At 35.8% G+C, this 18,379-nt stretch overlaps 1 protein-coding gene across 4 annotated transcripts in view; it reads left to right on the forward strand.

The window, feature by feature from the left end:
- The window catches only part of LOC145300982 (coiled-coil domain-containing protein 40-like), an 86,338-nt gene that overhangs the window by 34,215 nt on the left and 33,744 nt on the right, over positions 1-18,379 (forward strand). For all 4 annotated transcript variants that reach the window (XM_080144536.1, XM_080144534.1, XM_080144535.1 and 1 more), the window contains exons 8-11: positions 1,514-1,654; positions 4,277-4,380; positions 6,194-6,437; positions 15,679-15,861. In XM_080144536.1, coding sequence (XP_080000662.1) covers positions 1,514-1,654; positions 4,277-4,380; positions 6,194-6,437; positions 15,679-15,861 — 672 coding nt within the window. The remainder of the gene's footprint in view (positions 1-1,513; positions 1,655-4,276; positions 4,381-6,193; positions 6,438-15,678; positions 15,862-18,379) is intronic.

The raw sequence follows: 18,379 nt of genomic DNA on the forward strand, positions 1-18,379 counted from the left end.
CGGGCGGATATACAAAACGGCAGGTGGTTTGAAATGGCATTTGATCTTGCATAAAAAAGAACAGCAAGAACGTGCTGTTAGTGGTGCACATGTCTGTACAATGTGTGCTAAGGAATGCCAGAGTTTAGCAAGGCTTAAAAGCCACATTCGTGCGGCCCATCACTGAATGTTTTCGTGTTTCTATATACCTTTTTTTTTCATTTTTTTTGTGCTATATCGAGTGATGGCAATGTTCGAAAGTGAATTTGCTGCCATCATATACTGGATGATTGAAACGCAACTTCCTATTTTAAAATACATACAATTTATTTTGGAAAAATAATTTATAAAATTAATGAATATGAGAAGATGGATGAACTCTTATTTAAAATTCAATATAGGCGTCTTTATTTGCTACTAGCGACCAGGAATCGCATTAGCTGATTTCACAAGAAACTCTTGTAGAATGGTGATCATAACTTCACGTATTCGCACTTCAAATTCTTTTAAATTTCTTGGTTTGGTAGAGTAGACTCGTTCTTTCAGCCACTTCTGGAGAAAAAAGTCGGAGAGCGTTGTCAGAACTTCTAACCGGCCATTTGTGTGAATCGTGATGATCCATTCATCTTCCAGGGAACTGGGCATTTAGCCATTCATGAACAACAATAGCAAAATGCAGAGAGACTCCATCTTGCATTAAAAATCAAATCTTCAATATTGCCCAAGCACTAATTGGCCAAATTTCATCTCTCAACATAGTGCGGTACCTCTCTCTTTCTCTTTCTCTCTCTCTCTCTCTCTCTCTCTCGCTCTCTCTCTCTCTCTCTCTCTCACTGCAGAGAAGCCCAGATCTGAAAGCTGTTTTCATAGATCTCCTACCATGTTTGAATTCATAATACCAGCGTTTTACAAGGACTTATGATGGGGATCATTATCATGTTTCTTTGATTTCAGCAAAAGCCACCCCAGTGTGTCTTTTCAAATACAAAAACTGAATCACTGTGCAACACTCAACAGGCTCTATTCCCCCATTGACTCAGTTCAAACATCTGTGGATCAGAAACCACTATTAGTTCAGACCTGTAATTTGACACATATTCCTTAAAAATATAAATCTTCCCACATACAAAATTTCAGCTAGATCAGACATCTTGGGTAAGGGGTACTACTTATTGAACGCCCCTTGTATGTTAGACAAGTAAACATTATGATTCTGGGGCCATAACTGCCACAAATGTTTAGATATAACTATATTTATAGTCTCTGGGGAAGTCCATTATTCCAGAAATAGGTATATCAGCTTATCCTATAACAAAAGCATAACTTCCACCTTGGAAGAGGTAAAAATGATTGCAAAAAATATGAATTCAATTAAAAAAAAAATAATAAAAATAATAATAATAATAATAATATGTTTGCCATTTTCGTATAAAACCTTTTTGTATGAAAAAATAAACATGGAAACCTTTTCCGTTTTCTCAAAAAAATTTTTTTTTACATTTTTGAAATAAAATTCACTGTGTTTATATTTCAGGATTTGTTTGTTGATCGCCTTGTTGAAAAAGTTCACAAACTACAAGACGAAATCGACATGTATAATGCGCAGTATAAATTACAAGTCTTGGAAACAAGGAACACCATGAATCTGTTGCATGAGGCGGAACTTCAATTGGCGGTGAGAAAAAAAGGAAAATACTCTATAGATATGTATGAAGAATTGAAAAATGAAGTGTGTTAAGCGTGTTTTATGATTTTACAAATAAATAAGACCAAAGATGTATGTGTGTAAAATCGATACATAGGGAGTATCGATAGGATACGTAAGATACGTAACTTCCTACGATGTTTCAATCTCATGTCTCGTCAGGTCGAAGGATATTGGTCAAAGAGAATGAAAAAATGCATATATGTGTGTATAAAAAGTGGACAAACTGCAAGACGAAATTGCGATGTATAATGCACAATACAAATTGCAAGTCTTGGAAACAAAGAACGTTGCAAATCTGTTGCAGGAGGTGGAACTGCAATTAACAGTAAGCAAAGAGAAAAGATACTGTATCAAACAGGAGTGTGTGTTACATGAATTTGGATTTTGTTGTTGGTTCACTGTTAGGAAGTGAAACGGAATATGTTTATTAAGAATTGATCCATAGAGAGTGTCGATAAGATGGGTAAAATAACCAGCTCCGTATGAATCTCATATTTTGTTGAAGAATCATAGTAAAAGGGAAATGAATATCTGTTCATCTTGAGTATTTCCGTGAAAGAGAAAGATAGAGACACGTGACTGACGACACTCATTAGGAGCTAGGTACAGGATAATCAAACTTGTGTGTATCCTTATATAAAAATAGGCTCCACATGCGACCAAAATTGCTTTTAGCAAAAGAAAATGTCAACAAATTCTATGTTGCTATTCAAATTCCCATGATTTGTTTTTTCATTGTTGTCTGGTTCTCGATGTAAAATTACAAAATACCGACGAAGACATCATGATTTAAAATATGGAGAATTAAGCATAAAATGTTGAAATTAAAGTTGAGGTCATTTTGACTTTGTTTGCAAACATTGTTATTGGGTAGGAATGTTAAATAATTGAGCCGGCCATACGCCGGAATAAACAAAAATAAGAATTAAAGTAACAAAATGTCCCGGACGATGCCAGATTCGCGAAAAAGAATAAGTAGAAGAAAACTACCCTGATTCTGACCTGTGACGTAGATGAGACATCAATGGTATATAAAAGAACAATAGATTCAATCGTAATAAAAAAAATGGTTTTGGTTTAGACAGACAGTTATGAAGGTCAACAATACACACTATGCATCGGTCTGTTACTACACCCCCCCTCTCTATTCTCCACACGCCACGTCGATTATCAATAAAAGCAATTATTTACAAAGGAAAGAATTTTGTCATTTATTTGATAAACACAGCCATATTTGGGATGTACATTTGGTGTTATTAAAAGTACATAGAGAAGGAAACTAAGGTGATCAATAAAAACAACTATACGCTCGTATACACTGAAAAATGCAGAGTTAATTTTTATACATAGATTTCAAGACTCGCGCATTGTATAACAGGAAAAATTTATGGTATTTGAAATATTTTAGAAGATATGATAGGAGCTCCTTACAAGAATATGATTAGTTGGTGTAAACCATAAATACAGATGGGTAGAACAGCTTGGGGGAGATGTTTAAAGATATGCTGAAAACCTAAAATTTAAGGATATTGTGATCACGAACACCTGTCTATTAAGGCGACTTACTAGATTGTATCACTCGATTACTGTACTCAAAACCACTCTGCTACTTCAAAGACGTATACCCCTTTCCAGGACATATCAGATGACATGTAAAATAGCCACAAAGCAGAACAAAAATTAGATGTTGCTAGAAGATAACGATTGTTTTTTTTTTTTTTGTAAAATTTAATGAAGAAGATGAAAAAGGATGTACAGATTCTAAGGCAAGAAAATCCTGAAATAAAAATGGATTGTGTGTGTGTTTCTCATCATTTTGTTTAGCTGAAGATGGGGCATCCTATGGGATGCCAGACATTCACCTGGTATTTTGGACACTCTAACTGAGAGATCCTTTTAAGATTCTTACTTCCCTTTTTAGTGCAATTATTTGTAATTCTCTTTCACTTGGTTCACCAGGTATATTTGACAGGTAATTTTTTAAATTCTTTTTCATGAATCTGATTTCCCCTATAATTACTGAAATATATGGAAATCTTCCCAAGATTCCAGTTTTTTTTCATGTTGTACATAAGACCTTGGTACTTCATTATCTTCTCTCTCTAAACTCAGCATCCTTAAGGACACTGACTTCAACTATGGTTGCTACTTTGTGTGTGTGTGTGTGTGTGCGCGCGCACGCGCGTGCGTATGTGCATGTGTGTGTGTGCGATTGCGTGTGTGCATGTGTGTGTGTGTGTGTGTGTGTGTGTGTGTGTGTGTGTGTGTGTGTGTGTGTGTGTGGTGTGTGTGTGTGTGTGTGTGCAAATTGACCTGTTTGAAGATAAATGAAAGTAATAAGGTCAAGAGCTACTGGAAAAAAATGTTACAATTCTCGTTTTAAAGATTATTGACATCACAGGAAATTTTATGAACTTCGGGATTTTTAAAAATTAAATTTAAATTTTTATTATATCTTATTTTTTTATTGAATTTTATTGTTGTTTTTTAATAATGTCAATCACCACAAAGTCATTTTATTTATATATCAAGAACTGTTGATCATCCATTGGCTGATTAGTGTTGTAGAAAACTTTTTTTTCTTTTCAGTCCATCAATATGGAAAAAACTCAACTGCAACAATATTGGCAAAGCAGTTTGACTGGGATGAAAAGAAGAGATGAGGCTTACATGTCGACGTTGACTGCACTCAGGTAATTTGATGGTGATATGCTTTTTCATTGCATTTTGGTTATTGAGAAGTTATTTACCTCTCTCCCACGGCGGAATGATGAGACACAAGGATCGGAAAGTGGGATTTGAAAAGCCAGCATCCTAGAAAAAGAGCATTCTAGCCTGCAAAAAGTGCTTGGCCAGCTTCGTCGGCATTCTACTGTAGGAACGTCTCAGACGATTAGCAATAAACTAACCCCTTCTAAAACAGAGAAGGCAAAACCTGGGAGGATGGAGTGCCTAGAACTGCTCAGAACCAGACACATACCCCAATCAACAGGGAATAACTCATATAAACAATGGCCTTGGCTCTGTTGGCTTTGGTGTTGAGGACCCCCCACCCCAAGCTGAGCTACCAGAACGCTGCAACAAAAAGTAAGTCACTTATAGATACATTGCTCATACATATATTTCTATCTATATATCTCCAGCAGTGTATGTTCTTTATTGAGTATATTTGGGACAGTAATGTATTCTCTCTTTAGTACTAATATCTGTTATTTTTCTTTGTGTATTATGACGTGTGCCATATTATGTTCCTATAACTCTCTTCAGGGGCAAGGGAAAAATCTTCTGTTGATGGTTGAAAAGCTATCTGTATTATTGAAAAAAGCAAGTCTTAGACTAAGGAACTCCTGCATCCTGTGACGCATGAGTAAGTCAAATTATACCATTGTTTTCAATCTGAAACCAGATTCACAGCATCTTCTTTTTGCAATCAGATCTTCGTCGATTGTCTGCTTCAATTTTGGCATTTCTCTTTATTTCCATCAGGGTTCAATTGGAACACTTGGTGATGATGGTGATGACACTTTCTTCATTGCATTTTGGTTATTGAGAGAAGTGATAGGAAATTTGAATAAATTCTTAAAACAAAAAGAAATGGTCTATTAACGTTGTTTCTCTTTGGACTAGTGTTGATATTTCTATTTTCATGATATTTCGGCTGATGCATGTTCGGTTATCTTCAGATATTTTGTTGATATGCGTAATTCAAAGACAATTGCTGTTGGCAACTTGTTGGTAACTGGAGTTTTTGAGTTCTTTCATTTTCCCGAGCAATGCTGGAACAGTAACCCATAAAAGATTGCTTAGTTATTTTTTATTTTCATGTCGTTAAGAAATGATCTTCAGTGAAACTTATCGCCAATCATGTACATTTGAAATGATTTATTACATCTGACTTGTGTTGATCTCACACTTTTTAGCAGCTGTGTAAACTTACACATTCATGTGCACACACACATTAATCAAGGAAAGCAAAGAGATTTTCTTCTCCTAAATGTGTTGTCCAATTCATTTTCTTTCTGGAGTTTCTACTACTAAATAATACAATTGCGAATTGCTTAAGACTTCAATCGTGTCATGGTTGATGGAACGAGAGCGTGTTACCTCGATGTATCAAATAAAGGTTTTGGTTTGAAATTCCATACAAATTCCTGAGTTCGCAAGAAGAATTCCCGAGTTTGACAAGATACACCTGAAGAAGGTTGGAGATTACATCGGCCGAAACGTTATGAGAATGATTCAAGATGAAAACAGTAACCCACATAATATAAAAGATTGCTTAGTTGTTTTTTTATTTCATATTTAGTCAAGAAATAATCTTCAGTGAATCTTATGGCCAATCATGTACATTGCATATTGTAAAAGGATTTACTAGTTCTGATTTGAGTTGATGTCACACTTTCAAGCAAGTGTATAAATTTGAACATACATCCATACATAAATGAAAGAAAGCAAAGAAATTTTCTTCTCCTAAATGTGTTGTCAAAATTCATTTTCTTTGAACAGGCAGTTGGAAGAAGAGGATACAGAACTTGATGCTGAGATCATTGGTTACAAGAAAACCATTTTATCCGAACAAGAACGGAATCAGAAGTTAACCGATATTTTTAACAAGAACAAAAAAGAGGCAGAGATTGCAAAGGAAATGTTGAAGCAATGCCAACAGAAACACGATAACCTGAAAATGCAGTTCTCGACTCATTCTCATCTGTTGCAAGAAACGGAGCAAGCTCTTGATAAATCCACGCTGGTTTGTATTGATTCCAAATTTGATTCTCTTTGGTTCCTATTTTATTTAACTCATTTACAGATGCCCGATTTTGTACCTCTAGAATTTAATTAGTAGGTTGTACCGCTATAATTTAATTAATATTTTGTACTGCTACAATTTAATTAATATTTGTAACCCTATAATTTAATTGATAGTTGAACACGTATCATAGAATTCAAAACAAAACCCCCTTTTTAAACAAAACAACGAAAGGTTTATTTTGGTGGCCGAAAGTTGGACTGTGTCAAAGTAAAAAAAAAGAGGTGTAGAAAGTTCTTTGGGTGTTGCAGGTCAACGAGCAGATATCTTCAGTGAAGATCGTCGATACTGGAGTGTCCAGTGGATAAGGACGGGAGAAACGGGGGGGGGGTCTGTCTTTAATGCTTGCTGAGTTCTCTCTGTTGACCAACAGTAATTCCCAAAGGGGCTAAAGAAGTTTCCTAGGGGACAGATGAAATCAATGTACTCTGCTAGCTGATTGTGTGTAGTCGAATTGCATTGATTTGTGAAAGAAAAGAAATCTTTTTATATATATATATATATATATATATATATACTAGCAGTTCAGCTCAGCTTTGCTCGGGCCCTATGTACTGTTCATAACTTTATGTGCATATGTATATATATATTAAAATGTTGTACTCATGTCCAAGTAACCTACATCTAAAGTTTCAAGTGTTTAGACCCAAAATTGGCACAGGAGTTTGGTAGAGTCTGTAAAGGTAAACTCTTTTTGACCTCTTGGCAGCCAAATTCTCACCCAAAAACTGATTAAAAAGCTTGCTGCATGTCTGAAAACTCTTTATGTCAAATTTCAAATGTTTAGATCAAAAATTGGCTGAACAGTTTGCTAGACACTGCAAAGGTAAAAAGTTTTGAACTTTGACTTCTAGGCAGACAAATTTTCGGCCAAAAACCAATGAAAAAGCTTGCCATATGTCTGAATACACTTTATGTAAAGTTTCAAATGTTTAGACCAAAAATTGGCTGAGTAATTTGGTAGTGATCACAAGGGTCAATTTTTTCAAATTTTGACCCCCTTAACATTTACTGTTTTGGGCTCAAATCAAATGAAAACGTTTTATTCATGTCCACCTACATCTAAAATCTCAAATATTTAGACACAAAATTGGCGGAGGAATTTGGTAGAATTTTCAAAGGTCAAATCGTTGAACTTTGACCCCTTGACAGCCATATTTCTAGCCGCAAATCGATTAAAAAGATTTTTCCAAATCTCAATGCCCCTTATGTTAAATCACGAGTCTGTAAACTGAAAATTGACATAATAATTTGGTAGGGAAATATACACACACAGACACACATGCAGAGACACTTTCACTTTGATAGATATATAGATATAGATTTCCCTTAAAATATCGCACAAATTGTTTAAAATAACAAGCTCAATGAAGTTATGTTTTCGGCTACAGAGCATATATACTGATTGGTTCATTCCAATTAGTCCACAGTCATAATCTTTGTTTATTTTTTTTTAAAGTTTTATTTCGGTGAATGCTTTATATATATATATATATATATATATATATATATATATATATATATATATATATATATATGGTGATTGTCACTTCTTGACAGAAGATCATCTTTCCCTTGCTTTATTGTTGATTACTCATTCATTTTCATGTACTTTTGAAATATCTTTTTCTTTTTTTTTTAAATTATATACACATATATACACTTATACACACACACTTATATACATGTGGAGATGTGATCAAGATGCATCAATTCCTATTTTCTGTGGGAACGAAGGTGGCTCTTCAGACCATCGCTGCTCTTACACAGTCTGTTGCAAAGGTCACACTTAAGCTGAGATTGAGGGATGCCAACTGGTGCTGCTCTACCGTGGATGCTCATATGATGCTTCATGCCTCCACTCGATTTACAGACCACAGAACAAACAGAACATCTGTGCCCTGCAAAGTTTACCCCATCAAAGAAAGATTGATCTCCATGTAAACGCTTGTGGCTAGCTAGGCCAGCTCCGGATAAAGTAATTTTACCGCATAAATCACAGGTGTGGTTCTGCATGAAATCCTCCGACAGACCTGATATATCTGACAGATCTTCATTTTTGCATGCTCATATTTTTTCTTCTCAAAACTATCACAGCCATGATAGACCAAGGAGCGCCACTGTTTACGATCATTGGAAGCACTTTCCCAACTGAACACGTCAATACCAAGAGCTTTAAGATTATCTTTGATGTTATCCTTAAAGCGTTTCCTCGGTTTATGTTGTGGACGCTTTCCTTGTGTAATTTCACCATAGAACAGGCGCTTTGGCAATCTATCATCGTCCATCCTTGTCAGATGTCCAGCTCTAGAAGTGTAAGCTATGTTTAGTTTCAGATGGTTCGTTGTTCTAAACAAGTCTTGAGAGGTGACTGGTTTGCAGTAGACAGAACAGTTTCCGATGGTTCATTGTTACACACAAGTCCTGCGAGGTAACTTGTTTGCAGTAGACAGTTCCACAGAGCAAAATATTCTTACCGTGTCGAGACAGAAAAAAAAAAAACATGTGAAATTGGTACAGAAAAGGTTTAATATTTATACAGCAATTCTGGTTTCTGATTGGTTGGTAGCAGAACGTGAATTAATTTGATTCGTCAGTTCCTAGCAGCATCGTTTATAAATAGAATCGTCCGACTGTGAGGGATCATACCCCATTATGAATAAAAAATATTGCAACACCAACCCACCTCATCTTGTTGCGTATAATCAACTTCTCGATACGAGGTATGTCAGCTCGCATGAGAACATCCATATCAGGTATAAAAGTGCTCCACCTGATGCCCAGAATGTGTCTCAGGAATTTCTGGTGCACTCTCTCCATGACTTTTATGTGTCTACCATAAGTTGTCCAGGCCTCAGAAGCGTAAAGCAGGGATGGTAAAATACAAGATTGATAGACACTGATCTTTGTATGAATACTTATACCCCTGTCAGACCATATTCGCTTCTCTAAGCTATCAAAAGCCTTAGTGGCACGCTGTATCCTATAGTTGACCTCAACATCCAGGGTTCCATCTCTAGTGAGAATACTACCCAAATACACAAATGTGTCAACCATGACAAGTCTCTGGTTGTTGACAAAAGTATTTGGTTCCACATACAAACTACCGGGAGGAGGTGTGAACATGATCTTAGTCTTCTTAAGACTAATAGTAAGCCCAAAAGATGCAAAGGCCCCCGAAAACAGATCCATGATACCCTGCATATCCCTCTCACCATGGGCCACAAGATCGGCATCATCCGCATAAAGCAATTCATGAACCAGATGCTGAAAGGTCCTTGTAGAAGCATGAAAACGACAAAGATCAAAGACCCTACCTGTGGTTCTGAAAAGCAATAAACACCTAGAGACCATTCCCTAAAGGCATACAATAACATAGTTGCAAAATAAATTGAAAAAGTGTAAGTGCTAGGATATCGCCCTGCTTCACACCATTGTCGAACAAAATCGGTTCTGACAGGCATCCGTTGAAGTTCAGGCAAGCCTTCATATTAGTGTGGAGCTCCCTGAGTAATCGTAGAAATTGAGGTGGACATCCCAACATCCCCAGAATTATCCATAGGGCACTTCTGTTCACCGTATCAAAAGCCGTAGTCAAATCAACAGAAACCTGATAAAGCGGAACACGGTGTTCAGTACATTTCTCCTGCAACTGCCGAGTAGAGAAAATCATGTCTGTGGTTCCTCTGCCTGGACGAAAGCCACTTTGGCTTTCTGGAATGACGGATGGGCAAATATACTTTAACAATCTATTGAGTAGAACTCTGGAAAATACTTTGCCAACTGCTTCTTACAAACTTATCCCACGATAACTTCCACGGTCGGTCCTGGGCCCCTTTCCCTTGTACAGTGATATAAGAATTGCATCAATCCAATCCTGATGGACGGGAACACCCTTCCAGACATCAGTGATAAGATGAAGAATTTCATGAACAAGTTTATCACCCCCATGTAAGAGGACTTCCACAGGAATACCATCAAGCCCTGGAGCCCTCCCAACGTTCACTTCCTTGATTGCATCTCTAATTTCATTCTCAGATGGGAATACAGACATTTCATAGACAAGCTTCTGTTGTGATAAAAATTTATTGATGACGTCCTCATCAACATTAGAGGGGTTGTCAAAGAGATCAGAATAATGCTCGGTCCAACGAAGGAGAATCTTGTTAGGATCCTTTATAAGGGCAATTCAATCACTTGAAAGTAGGGGAGATGTAGATAGTGTTTGAGGACCAAAAGATTTTTTAAGCAAATGGTACATGCGTTTGAGGTCTTTACAATCAAAAGCCATCTGGATTTGGTTGGCGAGTTTAGCCCACCACTGATTCTTCATTTGGCGGAGTCGCTTTTGGAGAACACCCTTGTTTGCTTTAAGTGACTGTTGGAGGGACTCTCGACCTCCATGAGAGGCAGACAACATGTTATGGTGCAACTCATTTTTAGCATTTAAGAGTTGAGTAATTTCTGAATCAGTATCATCAAACCAATCCTGATGTTTAGATTTGCGGAAGCCAAGAACATCCACACTTATTTCATAGATTGTATTTTTAAAATGCGCCCACGACCCATTAAAATCAGCAGAATTAACTACGGATCAAAGCTTTTCACGTACACTTGCATCATCCAGCCTGGACAAATCAACCTGCCTGGGAATCCCAACACCACTCAACCTACACTTCCTCCTTATACAGATTTTCAACTTCCCGCATACCAAAAAGTGATCTGTGCCACATTCAGCTCCACGCATAACACGCACACTACAGACGTCCTGCAAATCTGCCTTCCTGGAAATAATGTAATCAATCAAGTTACCTTGTTTTGAACGAGGATGGGTCCAGGTAAACCTATGGACCTCTTTGTGGCTGAAGAAAGTGTTACAGATAGCAAGGTCAAACTGAGTGCATAGATGGAGAAGATGCAGACCATTACTGTTGACCATACCTATACCAAATCGTCCGAGTGAGTCCCAGGTGTGATGATCCTTGCCAATCCTTGCATTTAGATCACCCATGAATAAGATCTTCTCAGATAAAGGAATAGAGGAAATGGTACGACTGAGATCTCGGTAAAACGCTGTGATGGTGTCTTCATCATGACCCATGGTAGGGGCATACACAGATAAAATCGTCATATACACACTGTGTGCAAGAGGGAAGTGCATCATCATAATTCTGTAACTTACACAGATTGGCTGTTCAATCCTCGTTACCAAATCAGAACGCACAGCAAAGCCAATTCCACCTTCTCGTCTCAGCCCCAATGGTTTTCCTTTCCAAAAAAGGTGTATCCCAAGCCCACTTCCACCAATTGATCCTCACCACTCAATCGTGTTTCAGACAATGCCGCAATGTCTATGCTGTACCTAGTGAGCTCTCTTGCAACAATAGCTGGTCTACGCTCAGGTCTTTCACTATCGAGGACATCTAGCAAAGTTCTCACATTCCACGTAGCAACAGTTAGGTTATTCCTCTCCTGATAAAATTTTGATTTTCCTTGTTTATTATTTCTCTTCAACTTTATCTTGTTTCTCCTGCAAATATAGAGCAGCCGCCGACTGCAGGAAGCCGACCAGCTAATAAAAGGGTAGACAATTTATAGGTCACCTTTTCTAGACCCTTCCTAAATTCATGGGTGAGCAGTGTATCCCTAGAAAAGGCTGCTCAGCCGCCAGATCATCCACTGAAGTTGCTTCCACCCTGCAAGCTATTTAGTCGACGATGTTAGATAAATCACTGGGCGCCTGTGTGCAGATTTGCAGTTATGCACTTCCAGCCCGCTAAGCCTATATATATATATATATATATATATATATATATATATATATATATATATATATATATATATATATCAGAGGAAACATAATTTAATTTAATTACCAAAAACAAGAAACGGGCAGGTGAAATTATTAAAATATCCTTAAGGCCTTATCGTCTGACCCTCTAAGAGGAAACGTCAGAATGATAAATTAAATTTATCATTCTGACGTTTCCTCTTAGAGGGTCAGACGATAAGGCCTTAAGGATATTTTAATAATTTCACCTGCCCGTTTCTTGTTTTTGGTAATTAAATTAAATTATGTTTCCTCTGAAATTTCTCCTTCCATTTTGTTGTACCAAAAATTTACTTATATATATATATATATATATATATATATATATATATATATATATATATATATATATATATATATATATATATATATATATATTGACTCTCTCGTCGATTTCGACGTATGAGGTTCCAACAACTTATTGTTTAAATTCATTCATGTTTCAGCTTTAGATGACATTTAAGTCCTGCAAGAGACTTACAAACGAGCCCACACATAGTACAAGTGTGTGAATTCAGTGATGCGGTCGATGTTATGGCGGCGGACCATTAAGCTTTTTCTCTTTTTTCATGCAGATGATTCAAACTGTCAGAATGAAAACAGCGAAGACACACAAAAACAAAATGATTTCTACTTTTTACGATCCAAGACCTCGTTCTCAAGACTACTGTGTGCGATACCAATTGAAGACAAATTGCTTTTTAACTTGTTTATGTACCTCACTGAAGGTCACTCCCCACATTCCTTTTCCCTCAGTCCAACTGACTGTACATAAGGATATGGCTTTATATATATATATATGTATATATATATATATATATATATATATATATATATATATATATATATATATATATATATATACACCCCTCTTTTCAGCTTTGTTTGTGAAAGAAAAGAAAGAGAATAAAATGAGAGTGAAACACAACAAGAATTAAAAGAAAAACTTAACATGTCGTATTTTTTGGGTTTTTTTTTACATGGGCGTCACCACTTATCAAGGCCCAGGAGCCACTCGAGGATAAGGGTTATTGTGTGTACAGTAATCAATGGGATAGTATCATAGTAATAGTTAGTACTGGGGATTTGATAAGGTGTTATTACTTAAGGGGGCGGTTCATCAGGAATTTGTTTGTGTTGGACTTGAAGACATCCAAGTTGAATTCGGGGGTGGGGGACAGGCAAGCGGCAGAGAGCTCCACAGCCGTGCAGTTCTAAGAAAGAAGCTTTGTTCATGAAATCTACGTTTTGATTTAGGCACGGATAAAGAGTGGGGAAAATTATTGACAGTGATTTCAGCTAGACGGGTGTTTTTCATGAAAGATTGGCGAGGGGGACCAGAGAATGGAGCTCAGACGAGCACTTACCATGGAAATAACAATAAAACAGAGACAGGCTTACAACGTCTCTTCTGTGGGAGAGAGGTTGCAGGGAAGAGAAAAGGGCATCACCCACCAAGCCACAAAGTCTATTTTGTACTCTGTCAAGGCAGGATAGACTGTTTTTAGCAGCTCCTGCCCAGATATGGCAGCAGTACTCCATCCTTGGACGTACTTGGCTTTTATATAGATAGAGAATTGCATCAGCAGTGAGATATCTTCTGGAGCGGTAGAAGGATCCCACCATTTTCCACCGACCTTGGCCACAGACTTGATGTATGTGTTCCATTTCAGATCAGGAGTAAAGGTCAAACCCAGAAGCTTATCAAAACATGGGGCCTCCCCTAGACGAGAGCCATTCATTTCAATCGATGCCAGATGAGGATTAGAGCGTTTATGATGCAATGATAGGAGCTTGGTCTTAGATGCATTAAAGGTAATCAGCCACCTCTTCCCCCACTGAACCACATACTCAAGATCTGAGGAGAGAATCAGAGAGAACATTGTCATTTACGGCCTTTGATGTGTTGCGATAGATAGTTGTGTCATCAGCATAGATGTCAATGAATGATTTAAGTATGTGTTTTGGGAGATCAAGAAGAAAGTTGGGCCCAGGATTGACCCCTGAGGGACTCCAGCATTAATACTGTGGGCCTCTGATTTCTGCCCATCAACCACTACTCTTATGCGCCTATCAGAGAGAAATGATTTACTGTTAGAGAAAACATTTCCAGTTATACCGTAGCTGGAAATCTTGTGAAGTAGGCCTTTATGCCATACCTTATCGAAGGCCTTTGATATGTCAAGAGCAATTGCCCTAGAAATGAAGCCTTTATCGAGAGATTCACTAATCCTATGTGATATAACTGTTAGTACATCTGCTGTAGATCTAGCAGAACGGAAACCATATTGCGTGTCACTAAGAAGGTTATTTCTGCTGAGGTGGTTGACTACTTCTCTATTTAATATGGATTTCAGCAACTTACTCATGACACTCAGGAGACTTATTGATCTGTATTGAGAGGGAAATGACTTATCACATGTTTTGTTTTCTCCCGTCCTACCTTTTATACAACCTACCTAGGAACGGTGCTATCTACCATGGACCCCCAACTGTGGTGGGTTCAAGCCTGTTGAGGATGGGCACCGTGAGGGATGATTTGCAATGCTCTGGAGGCTTCTTGACATTTAATTTTTGAATGCTTGCTTAATATGCTGCGAGAAGAAATATACAGGTTCGCTACTAAGAATAACAACATTTCTAACAAAAATTCTTTCAAAATTCCTCTCTTTTGAAAATCACTTTCATATTAAATTTTAAATGATTTAGTAATAAATATTGAAGATTGCATAAAAATTGGATATTTCTATTACTTTTGGCACTAAAAATACAGGTTTATTTTTATTTATTTATTTTTTTTACAAAAGAGTCACCACTTACCAAAGCCCGGGGGTGTCACTTTACGATAAGGGTTAATGAGTCTACAGTAGTCAATGGGCCAATATCCTAGTAATCGTTAGTAGTGGAAATTTGGTAAATCAAATTACTTAAGGGGACGATTGATCAAGATCTTGTTCACGTTAGATTTGAAGACGACCATATTGTAGTTAGCTGGAAAGCAGGGAAGCGGAAGAGTGTTTCACGGGCGTGCAGTTCTAAGAAAGAAGCTTTGTTCATGTAATTTATGTTTAGGTTTAGGCACAGATAAAGAGTGGAAGAAATTATTGATAGTGGTTTCAGTTAGATGAGTGTTTTTCATGAAAGTTTAACAAGGGGGAGACCATAGACTGGAGCTCAGACGAGCTTTTGCCAGGAAAATAACGCTAGAACAGAGACAAGCTCACAACGTTTTGTTTCTAAAGAGTAGTCTTGTTACAGAGAGACCGGGTATCATATATTTTGGGCCGGGTCTATCCTGCACTTACTCTGATAATTGTTTCATATTAACGGAATGGTATTTTTGTCTTTCAGGATAAATCCTCTTTGTCGAAAAAGGTAGACGATATGAAGAAAACGATTCATAAAGAAAGACAAAAACAAAAACAATTGGAAACGGAAATCATGGAGAAAATCCAGTCACAACTGATGCTCAAGAAATCATCGCAATACACAAACAAACTGACCAATCAGACCAAAGAAACCAGTCAACAATTGGTGAGTCGAAGCTTTCTTTCTTTCTTTCTTTTTTTCAGTTTCATTCAGTTTTTTTTTTTTTGCCAGCTACACAGTCTTACTTTCATTTTTTTATTTTCATGCAGAAAGAAGAAAGAAAAAATTGTTTTATTTTAATTCAAAAGAATAGATTTTTATTTTTCTTTATTTATTTTTAAAAATAAATAAAGAAAAATAAAAATCTATTCTTTCCAACTCAAAAAAAAAAAAGGAAAAAAAGAAACATACTCTCGCATCCATTACGTGTGTCATTTTTAATCACATAACACACTGATGCAATGAATATGAATACATCCGGGTTCTTACTCACACAAGAATATGATTGGTTAGTGTAAGCCATAAATATGGACGGGAATTGCAGCCTGGAAAGATACGCCAAAAGCTTAAACTTAAGCATGTTATCAGCTACAACCAAACACATCAGCTCATTAAAGCGATTTACTCAATTGTTTTGTTAGAGACGGCAAACTTTAAAATAAAATAAACTGCAGAAAAATATTTTTATCATACGAATATGTGATTTATTCTAAAAATTTATTAATTTTTTGCATTTATAATTTAAATACAATTTCGGGCATATGGTTCCAACGGTTTTCACGTATATGCGTATTTTCACAAACTCTAGGCATTAAATTTGGCTGTATTTCGGCAATAATGAGTTTAATGTTATCTTTCAAGTGGTCTATTGTGTCTGGTTTATCAGTGTAAACATGGGCTTTGGATATCCTCCAAGAAAATAATCTGATGGGGTTAAATCGCACAAACGAGGCAGCCAATCGACAGGTTTATTTTGTGAAATTATGCGTTCATTAAATGTTTTAAAAAATGATTTTAAAACTGAATTTGCACAATTTGCAAACGTTGCTCAGGTGTCAGTCTCTTTATGATGAACTGTTAAACCAAGTTGAACTCAAAATAACCGCAAATCTGCAATTCAAGAAAATAGAGTTGTTGATTTAAAGTTTGCCGCCTCTAAAAAAAAACAAAAAAAACAAACAAATTTACTCAGTTACTGTAGCTAAGATCACTCATCTATTTCAAACAAATGTTTCACTTTCTGCGATACATTCACTTTTAGGTTTTTTTCATCTTGTGTACATTCAGAGCTTATTTTTGTAATAAAGCAGTACTTGATTTATTTCCATCATGAAATAAATAAAAATGTACAACAAAAATATTGACAGGTTTACCATAAGAATGTTGAATATAAAAAATATTTTTAATATGAATCTGGAATATTACGGTATTTTAATATAAACTTCGAAGTTTAAATTTATTTTAAAACACGAAAAAAATAATAGAAAGAAGGAAATATGAAAAAAAAAAAAAAAATTGAATCAATGTCAACTAGCGGGACCTGTGGAAATTCGCGAGTGGGCTCTTTCATATGTAATATATTGATGTTGACATTCTGTGGATGTTCAGCGTAAATGGAGACGCCCTGATATTATTGTAGCTCTTTTGTTAAAACTACAAAACTTTTTATGTGTTTATGTAACCTAGCAGAGACGCTTGGCATAAAATTCGCACAAATATGATATTTTAATTTATGCAGATTTCGTATATATTATTATAGTATTATTATTAGTTTATATTATTATTAGATTATATTATTATTAGAGTAAATTTTCTTTCGATTCTTATATGTTATAAAGTTGTGATTTATATATCCATATGACTTGGATGTATCAGCTTGAATCGAAACCGAAACCAAAACTTATGAAAAAAAAAAAAAAAAAAAATATATATATATATATATATATATATATATATATATATGAGCAAACAGTTAATAAAATATGTTAAAAAACACTTTGAAATGAGTTAAAAACATATTTAATCTGAAAAGGAAACACTAGATAAATGGATAGTCCTTAATCCGCGGAGTTTCGAAGAAATACTCTCCTTCTCATCAGAGGGTAGGAATTAGCAAAATGCGGGATCGGATTTTGCATGCAGAAGTATTTGATGAAACAACAAGTAAGTCAAAGATCTTACTTGAAAACAAAATAAGTTAAGCAGAGGGAATATGGTAAAGAAAAAGGTGATTACACATGAATGGATAGTCTGGTGGAAGATAAAAAATCCAGTGACGGTAAAATTCAAATGTAAAACTTCAAGAAAGTTAAAAGAATTTCCATTTGTACAAGTAAAATCCCGTAATTGGAAGAAGATGGTCCATAATAATCCAAAGGCAGAAATCCATGGAATAATTGACAAACATGTGTACAAGGAAAAAAATAATATCAATAAAAGAAAAATAAGATGTGCTTTTCACTCTACTTCCGAGACATAACTATAAATAAAAAAGATCTAGGAAGAAAAAGGAGAGAGAAAAAAAATGATGAAGTTAAATATAAAATAAAGGGAAACAAAAGTCAAAACGACCCAGACAGGAAATGTTATATATATATATATATATATATATATATATATATATATATATATATATATATATATATATATATATATATATATATATATATTCAGAAGAAAAAGA

This window comes from Euprymna scolopes, chromosome 2 (genome assembly GCF_053919585.1).
Source record: "Euprymna scolopes isolate OS-2025 chromosome 2, ASM5391958v1, whole genome shotgun sequence".
In the NCBI taxonomy this organism is placed as follows: Eukaryota; Metazoa; Mollusca; class Cephalopoda; order Sepiida; family Sepiolidae; genus Euprymna; species Euprymna scolopes.